The sequence below is a fragment of the Dipodomys spectabilis genome, unplaced genomic scaffold (genome assembly GCF_019054845.1).
Source record: "Dipodomys spectabilis isolate Male_0828 unplaced genomic scaffold, ASM1905484v1 ptg000098l, whole genome shotgun sequence".
Classification (NCBI taxonomy): Eukaryota; Metazoa; Chordata; class Mammalia; order Rodentia; family Heteromyidae; genus Dipodomys; species Dipodomys spectabilis.
Window position 1 is genome coordinate 2,686,415 of NW_024870775.1, and position 23,714 is coordinate 2,710,128.

General features: G+C 38.2%; 1 protein-coding gene across 1 annotated transcript in view; it reads left to right on the top strand.

Annotated features, from left to right (window-relative positions):
- The first annotated feature begins 9,614 nt into the window (after positions 1 to 9,614).
- The window catches only part of LOC122113647 (spermatogenesis-associated protein 31E1-like), an 81,253-nt gene continuing 67,153 nt past the window's right edge, over positions 9,615 to 23,714 (top strand). The window contains exons 1-2 of the mRNA XM_042686710.1: positions 9,615 to 9,814; positions 10,297 to 10,411. Coding sequence (XP_042542644.1) covers positions 9,615 to 9,814; positions 10,297 to 10,411 — 315 coding nt within the window. The remainder of the gene's footprint in view (positions 9,815 to 10,296; positions 10,412 to 23,714) is intronic.

Sequence of the window (23,714 nt, forward strand, 5' to 3'; positions counted from 1 at the left end):
TGTCTCAGTGAAGAACCAGCCTGCATTGAACCAGGTGCCTCCTGCTTCTAATAATCTGCTACATAGTGGCATAATTTCTGCCATGTGAGGACCTGCTAATTCAAGCTCACAGTCCCAGATTATGCAGAGACCAAACCACAATATTGGAGATCTTTCCAATACAAGAGCCATCCTTCACTCCACACTAGGTGTCTCTAATGGGCAATGTAACAATAGTTGTTCGTGGAATGTCCCAGTACTCATAACACCACCAGTTGATGGCCTAACTGCTCCTCCAGTGCTACTACTCAGAAATACCACCATGCAATCCAGCCACATGGCCATCACATCGTTGTCCTCTTCAATGAACCCCACAATCCTCTTCTACAAACTCTCTGTGTTGTGTACACTGCCACACCTACAACGGACAGCATGAAAATCCCCACATTGACAGGCTCTGGTGACACTAATTCACCAGGTCGTTCTTGGCACATCAGCTCTCATGGGAAATAGTGTTCCATCAAATCCAGGACACTTGCTGCTTGGCACATCCTCCAAAGGGTCACGTTTGAACTCTGGATTATCACATGTCAATCATAGGTGTAAATTATGAATGTAGAGTCATCGAACCTTCCCACAGGATTCACTGTGATTTCTTCTCTTCCCCTTACACTGACAGACATGGCCACATCTCCTCATAGTGTGATTGATACAGCAGTACGTTCCTCTGGACAGTATAAAAGGGCTGTGCCTTACTCGCTGGTGCTCCTCCCTGGCTTGGGGACCCTAACTTGAACATTCAGCTAGTTTTCAGTAACCATAGAATTAGCAAGAAGATAATTTTTTTCTATAGTTAATTTCAATATCCCTTCTATATCCCCTTAGAGCTTCTACAAAATGAAATCCATAGATTTGAGTGTGAATCAAAATAGCGAATGGTCCATACACATAGGAGAGAAAGGAAATCGACATGGAAACAGAGTTGTAAAGTGAATATAATAGAAGATATTCAAAAGAAAATGAGGATTTCTGAGTCTTCTCAAACCTAATTTATAGGGAGTTGCAAAGGAATTTGTTCCTTAGACCTGTGAACATGCACAGGTATTCTTGCATGTTCCAGGAATTATCTTTTCTTGACAGAGGAATTTGAACTCATTTTTTTGGCTGGTGCCCTAGTGCTTTTGCCCTGTCTCCAGCCCAGCATTTTGCTTGTTAGATGGAGGTAGAATATCTTTGATATAACTGGCTAGGATGGCCTTGAACTATGATCCTCTGGATCATGGCTGCTGGAATAATAAGGATTATAAGCATGAGCCTCTTGTACTTAGCTTACAAGAATTCCTCAGTTGTTGCCCATTCTGTTTTGTTTTTATGAAAATAGCCAATGAATTTCTAGACATTTCTGTAGGTGAGATACTTTTATGAGATTTGCCAATAGCATCACTTCATTCATTAGAATAATATCACCCTAATGGAAATATTAAATGTATTTGAGGGAATCAGTTACCTCAATTCTCAGTGGAGAAGAGACTACCATGGGCTTTGTATGTGAAACTCTATTGAACACCACAAGAAATTTTAATTCATACAGATTCACTTTTTGGATTTTGAGACAGGCTGTTCTTGTGTAGCTCTGGCTGCTCAGAAATCCTGATCATCCTGCCTCAGTCTGTGGAGTGCTAGGATTTCAAGCATTCGCCCCAGACCTGGTCTAATCCACAGTTCTAACAAAATAAACTGTAATCAAGTCAGCTGACTTCAAAATAATTCCAGATTAAAAAACTTTTGAATACGAAGCACTTACTAGTATGGAGTAAGGAGGCATATGATGGCAGTAATAAAATAAAGCCTGGGTGTTCATAGCACTTACAGCTACTTTCTTCCTTCTTTTTTACCATTCATTTCTGTTTAGTAGATATTCACAATTAAAGCTGCAAATAGTTGCCCATAGAGCCAACATGGCTGTGTGTTCCAAAGTACTAATTCATGAACTTGAAAAAAAAAGACTGTAGTAGCAAGTTCCTAAAAGTAAGACACAGTCACTCCACTAGTTTGCAAAGTTGGAAAATAAGTTTAAGGTGTACATTTAACAGTGCTACTTTGGCCAGGTGCTGGTGGTTCACATCTGCCATCCTAGCTGCTCAGGAGGCTGAGATCTGGACGATGGCAGTTGCATGTCATCCAAGGTAGAAAAGTCCATGAGACTCCATCTCCACTTAACCAGCAAAGTGCCAGGCTGGAGGACTGAGTCAGGTGGTGCGAGCAAGCCCAGTGAGTGTGAGGCCCTGAGTTTAAACTCCACATCCCCTGCCTAAAAAGTGCTGCTTTAATAACTTTCACAGATAAATAGGAATAGAAGCCAGTGTTGTCAGCTGACGCTTATTGCATAGGAAGGGCCTAGCCCAGGGTCGCCAGCTGGTGCTCACTCAGTGAGTCACAGGATTTTTAATGAACATTGCATCTGTCTCTGACCTCCAAAAACAGTCCAGACTCAAAGGATTTTTCCCATCCTTATCTTAAACTTCTGAACTTGTTCTATTTCAAATTCATCCAACAATCATAGAGTGTCTGGCAATTTAACCTTAGTCTTTACCTTAATCTATTATGTAATCTTTCATTTTCCCCAGATGACAACTAAAGTAAAAAATGATCAGAGTTGGCAGCTATTAAATACCCATATCTGTGTATACTGAAATATATATGTATATTTATCTAGGCATATATATATATATATATATATATATATATATATATATATAGTATTTATAGAGAGCAGCATCAATTACTGACTTTCTTTTTTTCTTTTTTTTGGGGGGTCGGCTGTGGGGCCTGAACTCTGGGCCTGGGTGCTGTCTCTCAGCTCTTCAGCGCCACTTCTGGCTTTTTTCATTTTGCTTATGTGGTGCTGAGGAATCGAACCCAGGGCCTCAGGCATGCAAGGCAAGCGCTCTACCACTGAGCCATCTTCCCAGCCCAATTGCTGACTTTCTGATGGGAAAAATTTACACATAGATAAATTTATACATATATAGTATATTTATATAATTTATGCATGTGAACTCTTTTATATAATGCTCCTATGTATGTTAACATATATATATATATATATATATATATATATACATACAGCATCATAAGTTTACTGAAATCTGTATTTATTAAGTTATATACATGCACTTATCAGTATTGAGGACAATCACTGAGAAATTATAAATCATATAGGTCTCTAAACATGGAGGATATGCATAGGAGTGGATGATAGAGGCTCAATAGCTATATGCATATGATTATATAAAATAGTACTTCATAGGATGAACTCCAAGTAAAGGAAATGAGGTGTTTTTTACTTGCTGTAGTTTTTGTTTTCATTTCCTTTTCCTTTTGTTTTGTCTGTTTGTCTTTGGGAGGGTAAGGGGGCTTCAGAAAAGGTGGAACAAAGGGTGAACAAATACCACAGTGTTACTCACTAGGTAGTATGTAGAAAATGAACTATATATCTTGTGGATGGAGACAGGAGGGGAAAAGTGGGAAAGAGCAAATGAAGCAGAGACATGGTTCAAAAACAATGTATTACCTGACTCATGTAACTATAACCCCTCTGCATATTACTTGTGAAATAACAAAGGAGAAAAAAATGCTGGGCACTGGTGGCTCAGGCCTGTCATCCTAGCTATTCTGGAGGCTGAGATCTGAGGATCATGTTCCTAAGATAGCAAAAAAAGTGAGACTTTGACTACAGTAAACTACACAGAAAAGGGTGGACATGGCACTGTGGCTCCAGTGATAGAGCTCTAGTCTTGAACCAAAGAAGCTTGGGGACTAGGCCCAGGCCCCAAGTTCAAGCACCAGGACCGACACATACAAAAAAAGGACATACAACTCTTTCTGTATAGCCTATAGGGAGAGTTTAGTCTTTTTTTATTATGAAAATACCATACAGAGGGGTTACAATTACATGGGCAAGGTAATGAGTACATTTCTTATTAAGCATTGTTGCCTCCTCCTTTGTTTCTCCTTCCCATCCTTCCCCATCTCCCTCTCTCCCCATTGCTGCAATGGGTCCACCTGTATCCCTATTTAAACAATTTGTTTTTCCCCCTTCCCCTCCTCAAATTATACCAACATCAAATACAGTGAAAACAGGGGTTATACCGTGGGGGAGGAACATACAAAGCAACAAAACAATCACCTTATAAATATGTTAGAAACAATAGCAAGAAAGAAAAAACCACTGTTGTCATCTTGGGGTTCATTTCGCCTAACATCATCTTATCCGACCTTTTCTGCTTGTCTCAGACATATACTAGTAATTGCAAATAAGGGAAACCATGGGACCTATGTTTCTTTGGGCCTGGCTTACTTTACTTAATATAATTTTTTCCCAAGTCTTTCCATTTCCTAACAAATGGGGCAATGTCATTCTTTCTGATGGAGGCAGAGAATTCCATTGTGTATATATACCACATTTTCTTGATCCATTCATCTACTGAGGGGATTCTGGGTTGGTTCCATATCTTAGCTATTGTAAATAATGCTGCAATAAACATAGTTGTGCTGGTAGCTTTAGTATGGTCTTGCTTGTGATCATTTGAGTAAATGCCCAAAAGTGGGATTGCTGGGTCATAGGGGAGCTTAGTCTTACACTAATACAATTAGAAGGACAAACACACATTCTATTCACAATCAAAATCAAGTTGAAATGTAAAAAAGTTTCCCAGGTAAAACATTGTCGGGGCTACAAAATATTATAACACAGTTAACAAGTCTTTTTTCAATGAAAATGATCAAAAGGTTGCTGGTAATAGTTAATAATTATGTTCTTCAAATTCTTTTGACTTACATTCTGCTTTTTGTTAAATCTCTAGCATTAGTCCCTCTTTTGGAAAGAGAGTTGTCCCTCTCTTCCCTGTAATTGACTTTGCAAAAGTCAGTTGCATTTATAATCAAAACAACATTGAGATACCACCTCACTCCAGTTAGAATGGCTAAAATCAAGAACTCTAATAACAACAGATGCTGGAGGGGATGTGGACAGAAGGGAACCTTACTTCATTGTTGGTGGGAGTGTAAACTTGTTCAACCACTTTGGAAAGTAGTATGGAGGTTCCTCAAAAGACTCCACATAGAGCTCCCCTATGACCCAGCAATCCCACTTTTGGGCATTTACCCAAATGTTTACAAACAAGACCACACTAAAGCTACCAGCACAACTATGTTTATTGCAGCATTATTTACTAGAGGTAAGATATGGAACAAACCCAGAATCCCCTCAGTAGATGAATGGATCAAGAAAATATGGTATATATACACAATGGAATTCTATGCCTCCATCAGAAAGAATGGCATTGCCCCATTTGTTAGGAAATGGAAAGGCTTGGAAAAAATTAATATTAAGTGAAGTAAGCCAGGCCCAAAGAAACATAGGTCCCATGGTTTCCCTTATTTGCAATATCTAGTATATGTCTGAGTCAAGCAGAAAAGGTCAGATAAGGTGATGTTAGGGAAATGGACCCTAAAATATGTATTCAACTGTTTTTTTTTCTTTCATGCGATTGTTTCTAACACATTTATAAGATTATTTCTTTGTTGCTTTGTATGTCCCTCCCCCACAGTATAACCCCTGCTTTCACTGTATTTGATGTTGGTATAATTTGTGGAGGGGAAGGGGAAAAACAAATCATTTAAATAGGGATACAGATGAACCCATTGCAACAATGAGATGTACAAGTCGTTATGTCGAAAACGAACTTTACAACTTTCATGCGGGGGGAGGGGGTGGCGGGTGGGGGACGGGGAGGATTGAGTGGGGGGGCAGGGGGAGGATGGAAAGGGATGGGAAGGGGAAACAAAGGAGGAGGCTACAATGCTTGATAAGAAATGTACTCATTATATTGCCCATGTAATTGTAACCCCTCTGTACTCACAATAATAAAAAAAAAAGTCAGTTGCATTTATACTTCAGCATCCTTCCAGCACTTATCTGGACTAGCTTGATATCAAGGTTTCCATGGCTACCAGGGAGGGATGGATGTTGTAGGGTCAGCAGAAACTGACACCATCCAAAACTACATAGGTGAAAAACCTGAAAATATCTAATCAAGCCCCGAGGCTTGATGTCCAGCTTGGTAGGCCAGAAATAATCATCTAGGAAATTAAGATATTTGCTGTAGGCTAGGGCTGAATCCAGGAAGAAATTATTTCCAATAAACACTTTGCTAATGAAGATGTTGCCCTGATTAAACACCATGTCATGTTTGCTTTCACAATACTGCAGTGTGAACACTGACATGCTTGATGATGGAATAGTACAGAGACCAAAAAAAGAGTCCATGGAACAATTTTTTGTCTATTTCAGCCCAGGTCTCACAAATTACTGATGAAAATAAAGAAGAATTTTAACTTCTCTAGGCTTCACTATGTTATGGATGAAACAAGAAAAGTTACTTTTGCTAATAACTATGAGAATGAAATGAGCTATTATACAAAAGGATCTCTCATGTAACATATGACTTACATGGTAGCTCTTGCATCGTTAAAAATCGTTAAAAAAAGAGGTTGATATTCATATTGTGAAGACATAAGCATTGTATTTGATCCATTACCAATTTTTACTATATCTAGATTTTCACTTTTGTAAATATTATTGCAAGTAACCTCACAGAAGCATTTGTGATTAAATATTTAAGTTAAAAATCTTAGAAGTAGAATTATTGTATCAAATAAATATCTGCAATTTAAAAAATATTTACCATTAAATTGCTACCTCAGTAGGGAGAATTAATTTAAATTTTGACATGGACTAGTTTATTTCTGTTTCTTTATCTTTTTTATTCCACAATTAGGAATATTTTCTCTAGGTGACTTGAAAACTGAAAATCAAATTTAAATGTATCGCTTCCATTGTGTCATTTTTATAACTGGCAACTTTTCTTTTACACGTTTGCTTTCTATTTTTATGTTGACATACAATCTGTTCAACCACACAAAATTGTATTTTCAGGTTGCTTTCTAGGTATAATTTTATAATAAGGGCATTTGTTTTGCTGTTGTTATCATTTAAATATATTTATTTCACCTTTAAAATTTGTCTGCATTTGATGTTGAAAGAGATTTTAAATTTGAAGTTGTCAATAATGAGTCTTTTTCTTTGAGGTATTATCCAATAATTTTAGGCTTAAAAAGTATACTAGGTTTAGGAGGCTGCAATGCTTGGTAAGAAATGTATGCATTATCCTGCCCATGTAATTGTAACCCCTCTGTACAGTATGTTCTCAAATAAAATAAAATAAAATTAAAAAAAAAAGTATACTAGGTTTAGATGTAAGTGAGTGCCTGAATATTAATACCTTTCATATTAAACACTTTAATTCATTTTTATTTAAATGAAGTATAGTGGAAACAAGAAGTAATTTAATTTTACTCAATGGGATTTTTTTCTCTGTGACATGGTATATTTAAAACATTTTGTTAAGTGGCATTTTAATGTTATTATTCTCCACATTCTCAATATTCTATCATTCTATCAATATTCTATGAAGTTTTCCCAAATACATATTCACAAGAAAATGGATTTTCATTTCTGTAGGGCAAGTTCATCTCAGTTTCTGATTCTTTATTTAATCTTGTCAGATATATTTTCTTCTTATACTTAAAACTATGTTTAGTCAAACCTAGACAAAGTTAGGAAGATAAAAAATAAGTATATAAATATAGATATTATAAGTTATCTTCAGGTCCAATGTATACATAGTTGAAATATTGATTCTGCCTGAAGACACAATACAAAAGAGGCAGGATGTAATGCTAATGTATAACTGTCTCATGATGTGACACAAATCTAGTACTTTTAAAGCTTCAGAAAAGCTCATGCTGCTAGTAAGTCTATGGATGTAATTACCCTGATATTGCACTACAATGCTGTATTTCTGCAACCTTTAGTGGAGTAGTTGTGTAGGGTCTGACACATTGTCCCAGTGTGTGCATATGCAGTAGAACATGCCTTGGGGGCTCTTGGGCTCCTACAGTTTCTCTTCCTCAGTACCATTGCCTTTCTTTTCTGCAGGTTTTCTCACTACCCACCCACACTGCACTCACTCTCACATAACTGCTTGTATGTGGAAGCTTTATTTCATCATTCAGGGAATTATGAGCCTCTTCCCACTTGGATAAGATTTTTCTTTAGCTTCTGAAGCTACCATTCTGATAATTAACTACCTTTTCTATTCAGAAATGCTGAGGCAATATGTAGATATGCAAGAAATTTGCTAGGAAATTAAATTAATCTTTGTGATGAGCCTGGAGAAACAAAGTTAAATAAAAGTGTTCATATAAACAGATAAATCTCATAATCTTAGTAGGATATAGATATCTCAAAACTTGACAATATGAAGAGAACTAAATTTAATTTATGAATAAATTACTATTTATGCTGGAGTAATAGAAATTGATTGAAAAATGTCAAATAGATGCCATATTTAACCTTTCTTAAAAGAAAGAGCTTAGAAAGCAGATCAGTCAAGAACCCCATCTCTAATGGAAAAGAATTTCAAGTGAAGCACAAAACCACTAGGGTGATGATAAATTTCAGAAAGGATCAAGAACAGGAGCAGGGTCAGAATCCTCAGGGGCTACTAATGCAGAAAGTGATAGAAAATTACCTTCCCTGTTATATGTTTTTTTTTTTCTTTTTTGCAATTTGACAATTTTTTTATTGATTGAAGGGAAAAGACATTTTTAAAAAGTTGCTTTAGGAAGACCTGAAATGTGTCTTCCCAAAGACTGGGATTCACTATCCGCAAAGATAGTATGAGGAGGGAGGGGCATCAGTTGCTCATGCCTGTGATCCTAGCTACTCAGGAGGCTGAAATCTGATGATCAATATTCAAAGCCAGTTTGGGCAGGAAACTCCTCGAGACTCATCTCCAAGTAACCACCAAAAAGCCAGAACTTGAGCTGAGGTTCAAGTGTTAGAACAATTGCCTTGAAGAAAAAGCTCAGGGATAGTCCTCAGGCCCAGAGTTCAAGAAGAAGAAATTACAAAATAAAAATTAGCACAGAATGAGACATGGGGGGTGAGTTCATAGATCAACGTTTTTTATGTTACCTTTGGTACAATTTCTAATTTTATGTGATTACTACATCACAACTGATTTTAAATCAAACTCAAAATGGCTTAGGCAAAAATAGGGAGTGGTTAGCCTATATAATTAGAAAGTTCAGCATCCATCTCCCTGTAGGAATGGACAGGCTCCCAGATGAGAGGCCAGCTCTTCCACCAGCCTCGTCTGCTCATCCTTGCTTCGTGTCCTCATTTTAGCTCAGTCTTACACATCCTCTTGCTTTGTGGTCCTGGAAGGCTGCAAAAGTGTGGGAGCTGGGGGAGGGAAGGGATAGTGGGACAACAACAAGGAAGGGAAGGAGTAACAATGATGGACAAGTTATGTACTCATTGCCTTACTCATGTAGCTGTAACCCCTCTGTACAGCATCTTAACCTTAAATAAATCTTAACCAGGACTTCTTCTTTTTGGATCCCATCACTTTGAGAAATATTAGCAACTCCCTCCCCTTTTCTCTCTCCCAGTCACTCCAGCTCAGTGTTTCTCAAGCTTGTCTTACTATCATTCGTGTCTAGAGATGCTCATCGCATTTCTTCCTACTTACCTTTTGCCCATGAAATTAGGAAAGCCATTGTATCAGGTGAGGTTGAGTCTTACAGCTGCAGTCTGGAGGACCGAGGCCATGTCACAGACACACCCTGTAAGAACCCCGTTTCCATGGAGGTGGCTGGATGCCACACTGCTGACAGCCACCCTCCTTTATGGGACCAGCAACAGGTACATGAATGAAAAGAGAGGCTAGCTTAGGCAAAGATGCCAAAGAGTAGAAGAGATAGAGACTAGCAGAAAACAAAATATTCCTTTCCAAAGCTTTAGATATTGAAGATGTTCCCTGAAATGAGGGACAGAAGATCTCTGCTTCCCTCATTTTGGGAATGAGTGGTTGGATCCTTGTTATTTCTTCACACAGACACCCACAAAAGACCTAGGACAGAAAGTACTGACCCCGCAACAACCCATTACACAGATCCAGAAGTCACTGAATCAATGGATCCTGGAAAGGAACCCAAGCAAGCATAGAGAGAAAAAATGAAATAAATGTATCACTTTCACCAATAAATATACATTTACACGTTTGTGAAGGCGTAAGTTGCAAGCTCTGTGTGCTCATCCTCAGGGAAGCAGAGCAGTGAGTTGCTTGTAGCCAGCCCACCTGGCTGACCCAGGAGAACCTCGCACTTTACATGTGTTCTCTGCAGAGTGACTCCTTCACAGTGGCAGCAGCACCCTTCACCCCAGTCATCAGAGCACGGGAATCATGCTACATCAGGATGTGTTTACAACCTGCCTCATGCCTCTGAACCTCTGTGGTCTGTGAGTCAGGAGAGTCTAGCAGGCAGCCCTGTCACAGAATGGAGTAGCAGTGAAAGGGCACAGTCCCTGACACCAAACCCATGGGGACAGAGATGCTTCATGTAGCATGAGGGAAGAAAAGCAGAGTGGGAGATAGTCTTGTGTCAACACCAGGGAAGACCCAGAAGCTGTCCCTTCATCTCTCACTCTGTACACTAAAGCACCCAAGGTGGGCTTGGAGGGTGTGGTCCCCAAAGGCAATCTCTTGGGAATCTTCACAAGACCCTCTAAGCTAATGCTGAGCTAATTCCTTCCATTTCTTTCTTTGTTTTTAAAGTATTTTTTTTATTCTAAAGATAATGTACAGAGTTACATGAGTATAATGTACACAGTTACATGAGTAAGGGAATCAGTACATTTCCTATGGAGCATTGTTTCCCCCTCCTTTGTTTTTCCCCTACCATACTTTCCCTCCCCACCTCCCCAACCCCTCCATCCTCTCCCCACAAATTGTAAAGTTCGTTTTCAACATAGCGTATTGTACATCTCATTGTTACATTGGGTCAACCTGTATCCTTGTTTCAGTATTTTGTTATTTCCCTTTCCCTCCCCAAATTAGAAAAATATATACACAGGATGCAGGGCACCGGAATCAAATACAGTGACAACAGGGGTTATACCATGGGGGAAGAACAAAAAAAAGAAACAAAAAAAAATCCCAGGTCCCATGGTTTCCCTTATTTGCAATAACTTTATGTATAGGATAATCTTACCAGAGAAGCAGAAAAGGTCAAAAGCTATGTACATATGACTATGTAAGATGACGCTAAGCAAAATTCCTTCCATTTCAAACTCTGGAAAACCTTCCTGGCACTTGCTGGGGAGAAGCCTGCTTCCCCCAGACACTGGGAATCCAGTGTCAGAATTAAGAGACACACAGTTGGCCACCCCTTGAGGGACAACATAAAGAAAGAAACTTCAGAGCCAGAGAAGCTGCAGACCTTTCATCCTGGGGAGCCTCCAAGGCTCACTTAGAGAAACATGGAGAGGGCAAAGGGCAAGAGGTGAAGAGGCAGAGTCCTGTTCCTCCTCCCGCACTACTGCTACACCCATGTAGCCCAGAGCATGCTGAGAGGAAATCTCATCCTCTACAACTAGAAAAGCAGATTCATTTTTTCTCTTTTCCTGTTAACTCATGTTTCCTCCTGTCTTTCACAGATAGTTTCTTCTTCCTCCCTTTTTCTCTGTGCTATCACTCTTGTGTATTGCTCCTCTGCATTTTCTGGTATCTACCCCTGCAAAATCTGAATTCTGCACATATACATGTGGGAATTAGGACCCTGCTATGATCACATCCCACCCCAGGCACAGCCAGGAACTTCCTGAATAGAAATCCAGACACAGCTGAAAAAGAATCTACAGAATGGGAGAAAAATCTTTGCCAGATAAATACAATAACCAGAAATACATAAGGAGCTTAGGAACAAAACCCATTGGATGCTAGTGGCTCATACCTAAAAATTCTAGCTACTCAGAAAGGTGAGATCTGGTTCAAATCCAGCCTGGACAAGAAAAATCTCCAAGATTGTGACTTTCAATGAACTACTAAAAAGGCAGAAATAGAAGTGCTTGTTTCTCCAGTGAATAAGAGTTAGCCTTCAGCAAAAGTGTTCCAGGACACATCCAGACCCTGAGGTTCAAGCATCAAAACTAGCACCAAAATAAACAACAACAAAAAACCCAACCCCCTAAAACAACAAAAACAAAACACTACACAAAAAATGCATTCATCAAGCTAGGACTCCCTGTTGCTCATTTAATATTGCAAATCATAATCTAGGGGCTTTGACAAGTTAATGCATGGACAGATAGGTCCAAGCATGCTCATAATATATTTGTACATGACAATAAAGAAATGCTTACATTAAATATCTCATCTGTTTTCAATTTATCTACATATATATTTGTATATCAAGAATATGTTGAATTAGTTGCTGACATTTTTATCTTCACAACAAGATGAATACCAAGTTAAAAGTTTACAATGTTTATTTTATTAAAAATGTTACTAGCCAGATGCTGGTGGCTCATGCCTGCAATCCTAGCTATTCAGGACTGAGATTTGAGGATTGTGGTTCAAAGCCAGCACAGGCAAGAAAGTCTGAGAGACTCTTATCTCCAATTAAACACCAGAAAACCAGAAGTGGCACGGTGGCTCATGGTGGTATAGTGCTAGCCTTGAGCAAAAGAGCTCAGGGACAATGCCCAAACTCTGAGTTCAAGACCAACAACTCACACACCCACACCCACACCCACCCACACACACACACACACACCAAAAAGAAAAAAAGAACAATGAAATTGTTTAAGGTAGTGAGAAAAGGAGGTGCAGGGAAAGTTAAAGAGAATGTGAGACTGACTGGAATACACTGTGAACATGTATGGGTGTAACAATGGAATGCCCTTCCATATAACTAATGGGAGCTAATAATAAAACTAAAATGTTTAAGATATTGGCTTCCAGATGACATTACTAGCATGGCCTGTGGCTCATGCCTGGAATCACTTTAAATGTGCCCTGTGTAAGTAACATACTGAAGAGCTAAAGTAACTCCATTTTGAGATTAACTGCACCATCTTGTGCTGGGCTGCCCTCAGAGTAACCTCAAGAGAGAGAAAAAAAACAATTCTCAGTTGCCATCAACCCTGCACACCCTTAAGAAACAGAACAATTGCACAAGTGTTTCAGGAACAGAACATAATGAACCATCAGACGTGGACCAATAGTTCAGAAAAAGGGCAGTGCGGTTAGGGTGGACTCAAACCTCGGTACAGGGGCCAATAAAAAATGACTATTCAGTCTTTATAAATGTTAACCAATCATGTAACTGCTTGTGTGGAAATCGCCTAACCTTGTTTGTTAAATGCTATAAAAGCTGTGCTGATTTTGTGCTCGGGGCCTCTTGGCGTCACCGGTTACCGAGTGCGCAGAGCACCAAGCTCGAGCTTGCAAATAAACGACTTTTTGCTGTTTGCATTGGTCGTGGTCTCTGGTGGTCTTTCGGGGGTCCTGAGTCCGTACAACAATACCTATGTTTAACAATTTGAAAAATATTCTGGAAGGAGGAAATGCAGACTGGTCATGGTTAATGAAAGAATGGAAATAGTTCATTTTATATTTTGCAAATAATGTTGTTATAACATAGTCAAGTTCTCCTTGATCCCTTCTGCTTTTCTTGTTATTTTTGTTTTTTATTTCATTCTTTTCCTTAGTAAATTAGAAGGTTTCTTTTACATGTCCTTTCATGGGCTCTGTCCATTTATAACTACATCCATCTGATTGGTTCTTTTACTATTGATATTTTAAAGACAATGATTGTGCTGACCTATTGCTCTATCATTCATTCATTACTTCATATATGTACTCATATCATACTTATCATCTATTCCTAACACCTGGTGCCAACTGTTAGTTATTTTCAGCCTCTATTTCAATGTTTGCTTTAGACACAGATACGAGTCATATACAGTGAAATTATATATATATTAATTATTTTTCTATCTAAATTGAGAAAAGGAGAAAATGAGGGAGGGGTGATACTCTTCAAAATGAAATGTATATACTACCTGACTTAAGTTACTGTAACCTCTCTATAAATCACCCTTATAATAAAAACTAAAACCAACCAACAAACAAATGAACAAACAAATAAATAAAGGAAAGGTATCTTGGCTAGATACAGTAGCATTCATTACATTGCTGTCTTGTTGCCTCTGAAATCCAAACATTATTCCACTGTCCTTCATCTACCAATGTTAAAAGGAAAAAAACAGTGAATGTGGGAGATTTGGGTAACTAAATCTTATGGAATTTTGTATGAATTTTCTTTTCTTTAGGTAACCAAAATTATGTTACTCTAGTCCAATCTTGTCTTCCGAATTTAGACTTTTTAATACACCTAATCAGCTATTTCTTAATTCAGGGATATTTTAACCTATTATTTCATTTTTTTAACCTATTATTTCATTTTTTTCCATCTATGCTGGTGTACCACTATTTGCAAAAAAAATGCCCTGGTGATATTCTTTAAGTCTCATGCAATATTTTCCTATCTTATAATCTATCTCTGTTTTTCCCTTCTAATTGTTTAGAGGGTCAATGAATTTTTTCCTCTTCAGCTCTCCTTCTGAATTATTATCTCAGAAATCATGTTTTTTTATTTTAGTTTTACACATTTTCTACTTAATTGTGTGTGTGTGTGTGTGTGTGTGTGTGTGTGTGTGTGTATGTGTGCTGGTCTAGGGGCTTGAACTCAAGGCCTGGGATCTGTCCCTGAGCTTTTTTGTTGAGGTTAGCACTCTACCTCTTGTGCCTCAGCTTCACTTATAACTTGTTTGGTATTTAATTAGAGATAAGAGTCTCAGGGCCTTTCCTACTCAGCCTGGCTTTGAACTGAAATCTTCAGATCTGAGATTCTTGAGTAGCTACAATTATAAAATATGTCAGTGGAATGAACAACTGGCACCCAGCAGTAATGCAAGATCCTCTTGCATTCTAGTCTTCCTGTGCTTTATTGAAAGAAAGAACTTTGTCTGCCTCTCTGGCTTCTCTATGCTTACAGGGAGAATTAACACAATCATTTGGAGTTATTATTAATTGTTCCCACACAAGTTTTCATGGGGAGAGATCTTTCTAGTCTGTTCCATTCTGATTCTCCCAGAAGTTCCCTGTGCTGGTGCAAAGAGATATGCTATAGCTATTAAAAAATAATCTTGCTAGGTACCAGCAAGCTACTCAGGAGGATGAGATCTGAGGATCATGGTTCAAAGCCAGCCAGCAGGGGCAGGAAATTCTGGGAGACACTTCTCTCCAATAAGCCACTAGAAAACCAGAAGTGGTGTTGTGGCTCAAGTGGTAGAGCATTTGCCTTGAGCTGAAGAGTTGAGGGACAACACCCAGGCCCAGAGTTCAAGCCCCACAACCACCACCACCAACAACAAATCTCTGGGAGAGTGCAAGTGAAGGGGTGATATTGTCCAAAAAGAAAGCTACCAGCACAACTGTAGCATTATTTACCATAGCTAAGATATGGAACCAACCCAGATGCCCCTCAGTGGATGAATGGATCAAGAAAATGTGGTATATATATACAATGGAATTCTATGACTCCATCAGAAAGAATGACATTGCCCCATTTGTTAGGAAATGGAAAGACTTGGACAAAATTATTGATTTTTTTTTTTTTTTTAGTCATGAGGTTGAACTCTGGGCCTGGTGCTGTCCCTTAGCTCTTCAACTCAAGGCAAGCTCTCTATCTCTTGAGCCACAGCGTCATTTCCTTTAAGTGAAGTAAGCCAGGCCCAAAGAAACATAGTTTCCTTTATTTGTAGTAACTAGTATATGTCTGAGACAAGCAGAAAAGGTCAAAAGCTATATACATTTGACCAGATAAGATGATGTTAAGCGAAATGAACCCCAAGATAGGGACACAAGTGGTTTTTTCTTTCTTGCTATTGTTTCTAACATATTTATTAGGTACCATGTGATTTTTTTGTTTCTTTGTATGTTCCTCCTCCATGGTATAACCCCTGTTTTCACTGTATTTGATGTCGGTATAATTTGGGGAGGGGAAGGGGAAAAACAAAATGTTTAAATAAGGATACAGGTTGACCCATTGTAGCAATAAGATGTACAAGACACTACACTCCCACCGAGGGGGAGTGTAGTTGTGGAGGAGAGAGGGAAGGGATGGTAGGAGATAAACAAAGGAGGAGGCAACAATGCTTGATAAGAAATGTGCTCATTACCTTGCTCATGTTTAACTGTAACCCCTCTGTACAGCATTTTCACAATAAAATCTTATATAAAAAGGAGGAGATGTACTCTTTATTTGACATATAACTGTAGCTCTTCTGTACATCACCTCTGTAATAACAAAAACATTTTTTAAAATTCTCTTACTCAGGCACTGGGGGCTTACAATGGTAATCGAGGTACTTAGGAGGCAGATATCTGAGGAATGTGATTCAAAGGTAGCCTGAACTAACACATCTGTGAGACTCTTATTGCCAATTAACCACAAACAAGCCAGAAGTGGAGATGTGACTCAAGTGCTTTGCACTAACCTTGAGGAACAGTGCTCAGTCTTTGAGTTCAAGCCCTAGGACTGGCACCAAAACCAAACAATAATCTCTGTTATCTCTGACACTCATAAATCCCCACAATGAACAGATTAAAGTGGGGGAATTTAGCATAAAGGGCTGGAAAGAAGTGTTGGGTTACTAGTTTAGTCATTTTCTGCCACACACACACACACACACACACACACACACACACACACACACACACACACACAGAGCTTTTCATCATTAGCTGATCCTGAGACCTTTAGCTGTAATAGCTGTGTTTTGTTGAAATCCAAATGTTTAAAGCTAAAATAAGAAAATGTGAGAACAAATGTGGAATTCAGGGAGCTATTGCTAAATCTCTTATTTTCAATGGCAGTAATACTAAATGTTGTTTCATTCTTAAAGATAAAACTTGAAGATAAATAACTATTAAAGATACAGTAACATAAACACTCGATAGAACAATATTATTTATGGGAATAGAAGTGAAAATAATACATGAAAATTAAACAATCTGTTTCTCATTTAAAAATATTATCAAATACCATTTTATCTATATTAACAATAAGCCAGGCAGTGTGCTAAACATTGAATATGATTTCTCCGTTCACTTAACCCTAAGAAGCAGGAGTAAATATTATCCATATTCTCATGCAACATTAAGGAGGCTCAGAAAAGCGAGGTAAACACAGAGGATCACATAATACTTGGTGAAGTTAAGTATTCAAATCTGATAGATATCACAGGTTTTTCTCTGGGCCAATAAACACTACCTTTAACTTATTGTGGATACCTGATTGTGTTGTTTCCAAGGAAGAAGAGCTCAGTGAGAACATAGAATCTTTTAAAATGGCATTTGATAATCATTAGCTCTGCTAATCGTAATTATAACTCAGTGAAAAATGAAAAGAAGAATACATCCTTAATGTGGCAAAGACATTATCACTCACATCCAAGAATCAACTTTGAAGTGATTAAATTAGGTTATTACTAATAGGATGCTAAGTGCCATCATTACTGTTGGGCACATTATAAACCTGATAATGTACAAATGAAATGCTTGAATTAAAAATAAAATAATCAGTATGACTTGTACTGCATGGCAGAACAACAATTCACAACAATTAAGTCAAAAGATCTATTAGAATTAATAATGTATTTTAGTAAGCAGTCTATTTGCCAAATAAATACAGAGAACTTAATATAGATTCTCACAACTTCATATTGGAGGAGTATGAGTTAGAAGTCATTTAATCACATGGATCAAGACACTGGGAACAGGTTCCCTACTCTATTCAGGGAGAGTTAACTTATCTACAGAAGCTACTGAAGTTAGTGTACCACAATCTTCAGATTACAGCAATCATTATTGAGGAACAATCAGCAATACTGCTCCAGTACCTTTAGAAGACTATTTTACAAGAAAAATGATTTTTTTTTTTTTTTTGTCAGTCGTGGGGCTTGAACTCTGGGCCTGGGCACTGTCCCTCAGCTCTTCAGCTCAAGGCAAGCACTCTACCACTTGAGCTACAGCGCCACTTCTGGTTTTCTGGTGGTTTATTGGAGATAGGAGTCTCACAGTCTCTCCTGCCTGGGCTGGCTTTGAACCACGATCCTCAGATCTCAGCCTCCTGAGTAGCTAGGATTACAGGCGTGAGCCACCAGCGCCTGGCGAAAAATGATTTTTTTTTTGTCTGATATAGGAAGCCCTAAAAGGGTGAAAGTAGATGAAAATAAAATAGCAATGAATAATAGAAGATACTTGGTTTTATAAGGAAAACCAGGGTGAAGGATAAAGCTACTGAATGGGGCAAATTAAAAAGCAAAATGAGCCAGGTGCTGTTGGCTCATACCTATAATCCTAGCTACTAAGGAGGCTGAGTCTAAGGATAGGGGTTCAAAGCCAACCAGGGCAGGAAAATCCAAACAACTCTTATGTCCAATTAATCACCAAAAGGCCAGAAGTGGAGCTGTGGCTCAAGTGACAGAGCGCTAGTCTTGAGCACAAAAGCTCAGGCACAGAACCCAAGTCCTGAGTTCAAGCCCCAGGACAAGCAAAAGGAAAAAAAAAAGAAAAAAAAAGGCAAATTGAGATAGGTGGAAAGACATAGTTATTATTATAATGAGGAAAAAAGGAGAAAAAGATAGGAGGGGAAGCTAATAGACAAGCAAAACCAACCTGGCCATGAAATATAGTTAACAAAGGATTATTGATGGGGAGAAAATATGTAGACAGAGAAAGATATGAATATCAGAGGATGATCAAAGAGGAAAGGAGAGAACGCACTTTAAGATCTAGTAATGGAATTTGGGTGTCATGGCTCATACACAATGACTGCATAGGAAAGAAATAGAGAAGAAAGTGTTAAAAAGGAAAATAAAACAGTACAAAATTACTCAAATCAAATATAGAAAAACCAATCAATACTGGCAAATATAAAATGAAATGAATAGTAAAAAGCACACGCTAACATAAAAGTTTTGTAATTTTCCCTTTTATTCTTACTTGCAAATTTTTATTGTCACTGAGACCCTTTATAATTTAATCACTAATTACTCACTGGACAAATAATAGATAAGAATTCTCTGGGTTGTGCTACATAGCACATCCTATCTCTACACAGCTCCTCTTCCATTGCTCCTCCTGTACAAGTTGCCCTAGTGAACACTTCACTTCTAGTGCACGCACTTCCCACCATCCTTTTCCAGGCCGTGTCCCCTCCTTCTGCCTGCCTTTGTTTGCTAGAAGCATCTTAAAATGGCACATTCACATACAAGTGCATATACACACACACATTGCCTATGTAGCCTTTTGTCCTGTGGATTCCTTTGGGATCTGGCTTCTGTTTACACAACTCTACTAAGTTGATTAGACAGTTTCAAGGGCTCTTAGAGTGACCAAATCTAGTCATTTTTCCATTGCTCTCCTGAGCAGCTGGGTTTGTCTTCCTCATCAAAGTCCAAGTTGGAGTCTGGTAGGTGGCAGCCTAGCTGAAGACTTGACTTTAGAATAGTCTTGAGTTGCTTTCTCAAAATTGGGGTAGGAATATGAATACAATCTCTAGTGAAGGCTCTGGAATCTGTGCTCTCAGCCCCCCACTCTCACTTCATCCTGAATTCAGACTTTAACCATGCGCTTGGTCCACATCAAGGTGTTGTCTATATTAGCACAGTCTTATCCCAGTGAGTGCTTAGATCAGGTTGTTGCAGTTTCCTAGATGGACCTGGAGCTGATAGCAGTGCTCAGTCAGATTCTAAGGACCTGTGTTTCATCCCAAGACATTCTGTATGGACAGTTTCTCACAACAACTTCTCTGCCTGTCATACAGCTTCAGCAGCACCAAACTTCTGTGCCCTATCCCTGAGAACACATTGCCCACAGTCACAGATCAACTTGTGGGATGCTGATGGAATCAAAAACTACTTGGCTCTCAGCACTACCTTCTTTAGCACCCTGTGAGGATTCAGGTGTGAGAACGTCTGTTCAATAAGGTCCTTCTGTGAGAGAGCATGCCAGGTGATGTCATTCAGTCGCCATCTTGCCATAAGTCCTTAATATTTTTATGTATTTTCTAAAAATAGGTTATAAAACAAGCTTCTTGAAACATCACCTTCTTCCAGGACTGTTATTGTTGTATGACACATAGCCACATTTTTGTGTGTCAGTCAGAAAAATTTAACCTTTTTTCCCCCTCTGAAGCCCAACATGAATGTTCATGGAGGTCCTCCACAGAGCTAGGAGATTATCTCCTAGACTGCAGTCTTTGCACAACAAATGATGCCATCATTCCTCATTTTGTAGTCAGTGACAGACTGCAGGCTGCATGGAAGAAGAGAACAGCCTAATGTGTTTTTCAACTGAGCTCTGGGCCAGGGGAGAGGAGGAATGCAACATAGATGGCATTTGTCATCTTTGCTCGGTTGACCTTGTATAGAAGAGAACATTACTATTTCCTAAAGTGTTTCTCTTTGCTTGGTCTTTTGGAAAATCTGAATGGTAAAAATGAAGAACCTAATAACTTGAACATGAAAATATCTCACATTTGAGAATAAGAACTTGAGAAGGGGCTGGAAAAGTGGCTCAGGGTAGAGTGCTTGCCTTGCACGCATGAGGCCCTTGGTTCCATTCCTCAGCACCACATAAGCAGAAAAAGCTGGAAGTGGCGATGTGGCTCAAGTGGTAGAGCACTAGCCTTGAGCTGAAGAGCTGAGGGACAGTGTCCAGGCCCAGAGCTCAGGACCCACACACACAAAAAAGAACTTGGTGGGAAATAGGTACCATTTATTGAATGACTAGAAGGCGATTAGCTATCTTGCAACATGTATGATTTTTCCATTCTTTTTCTTGCCTTATCGGAATTTTTTACTGATGACTTTATTTGGATTACCTGTTTTGTCAGATATTTTTCTGGCTTTTATCAATGCTTGTAATCTACTTATATACACTATGGTTATTGATCCACTTAGACATTAAAGAAATTTTATTTCTTGTTGCCTGCTGTTCACTCCCATTCCCTTTTCTTCTGTACTGTATGCTCTCCTTGGATAAATTAAGTTTTAAATAATGCTACAATAAGCAAAGATTTAATGTTTTTATATTCTTAGCATTATCACATTTTATGTATGCTGCAATCATTTGCTTCATTGTCTTACTATTTTGTAGCCTAACTTAATTGAGAAATGAAAAATTACAAGTAATCAAAAAGAATTAATTCAAGTCAGTAATGTCGCACCATTTTCTATGATAGTTTCCATAGGTCAAGCCTGCATCTGGCCCAAGTACTTGTCAATGTATAGCATTCCACTACTCCTTTAGGAGAATGGAAAGTTAACCAGTTGTTAAATAACTGTGAAATTAAATAAATGTTATTCACTGGAAATTGTGCTTTTATATCCTTTTTCCTTTATCTTTGAACAATGGTTTGGTTTGGCTCAGAATTTCTGGATTGTGATTTTTGCTCACCAATTTAAGTATTTCTCCATGCATTTTCTGTGGCCTACAGAAAAGTGTACTACCAATAGATTCAAGTTCACTGTCATCGACCAGCCATGTACAAACCTCTACTTTTAAAACAATTCTCTTCGGGGCTGGGAAGGTGGGTCAGTGGTAGAGTGCTTGCCTTGCATGTATGAGGCCCTGGGTTCAATTCCTCAGCGCCACATAAACAGAAAAAAAGCTGGAAGTGGTTCTATGGCTCAAGTGGTAGCGCACTAGCATTGAGCTGAAGAGCTTGAGGGACAGTGCCCAGGCCCAGAGCTCAGGCCCCACGACTGGACCCCCCAAAAAATAATAATTCTCTTTATACCCAAGGATATTCAAATTTCACTGGAAAGTTCTTAAGCATGACTTAACTAATGTTAAATATTACCTGGTAATACCACTTTAATATGCTTATAACTATCTTTGCAATTATACAAATTTCTCATTAATACATTTTTCAAATATTGCTTCTCCACTTTTCTCTCTTATGTTATTTATGGGAACTTATATAAAAGTACTACATAGAACAACATTGTCAACTATAAAATAATGCAAACCATTTAGCTAGCCGCATGAAAAAAAGAAATGGGTGATGTCGATTTTAATATATCTTAATCTAAATATTAAAAAACATACCAACATGTAATTAATATAGCAAGTACTAGTGACTGTTCTGAATCATTCGTAGCACATGCCATCCCCTACTTCCCCCATTTCAAACGGTCACTAGTCACACTTATGGTTAGCATAGATTATGAACAGCCTACAAAGACTAAAGCATAACATTTTGTGTCTCTTAACTATTTTTTGTGTTTTTTCTCCTTGTTTGTCTCTGCAGTAAATTCACTCTTTCTTCTTGACACTGAACTTACTCAGTTTTTGCCTATTTAATATATTTTAATTTCAACTTTCTAATCGGTACATTGGAATGTTATTGAAAATTCTCTTTTGTCATTTTGTGCCTGCTTTCATTCTATATTTTCATTTTTAATTTCCATAGAAATTCTTTTTGAATTTTTAAAGTATTATCTTTAAGTAATAGTACAAAGGACTTGTCATTTAGCAAAGCAGTTTGTGAGGACAACGTATCTTGACAACATCCTCTCCTTCGTCATTCTCACCCATCCCGCCTTTATCCACCCCTTCCCTCACTTTTCTTAAATTTGTAGGCTATAAATTATATTCTGTCTGAATTTCCACCCTCTTCTCCTCTTCATACTTCCACACCTTTCCTTTTGACCCAGTCCTCCTCTTCTGAGTCCCTGTTTCCTGGTTTTTTATTTTAAACCTTTGTGAGACTGTTCTATAAAATCAATTTGATGTTGAGTAAGTTAAAAAATTCACTCAGTTTGGTTTTTATTGCTTCTCTTGGATGTATAATTATTCAAATTTTTTTTAGCATAATAAAAATGTTTTTATTTCTACAGTCAATATTTTAGTCAAAGGTGCATCAGGAAAGACATATTTGACATTTTTTTCCAAGAGACTGTATTTATTGCTACAATTCTGTCAGTATTATACAGTAACACAATGCTTAAGACACATTATAAACCTTTTCTCTTCCTCTTCAGATGTTCTCCTTTCCAAGAACCAGGCACAGTTTCTGGTACGTTATTCAAATATTTTGAAATTTTCCGTCCTCCTTTCCCCCCCTCCCTCCTTCCCTTATTTCTTTCCCTCTCTCTTCCCTCTGTCTCTCTATTTTTTCTCTTTACTGGGACTTGAACTAAAGGCCTTGAACTCTTGCTCAGCTTTTTTGCCTATGGCTGAAACTCTACCACTGGAATTTTTCCTCCACTCCCAGAATTTTGTATTTATGGTGACATTTTCCTTATTTACAAAATAAGATTTTACTTATATATGTGTTGTAGGTTTCTTTAGGCTGATCACCATGAAATTGCCGCTTTTTAAACATTTCTGAAAGACAAAACTGGTCATTAGACATGACTTAACTCTGTTTCTAGGTATTAACTGAACACCATGCAACAACAGCCTTCATCCATAGCCTTCAGATCTCTATTCTATCAGAATCACCTTCCCCTCTCCACTAAGCTTCCAGGGGGCTAAAGTTCATGTATCCATGCTCTTATGAGTTTAGTAATATAATTTCTACAATTAAACCAATTTGGTTTTACTTATTATTGAAGTTATTTAGTTAAAAATTGCATAAGCTCATGAAATCTTTTGTGAAAAAGATGTCACATCTATAAAAAT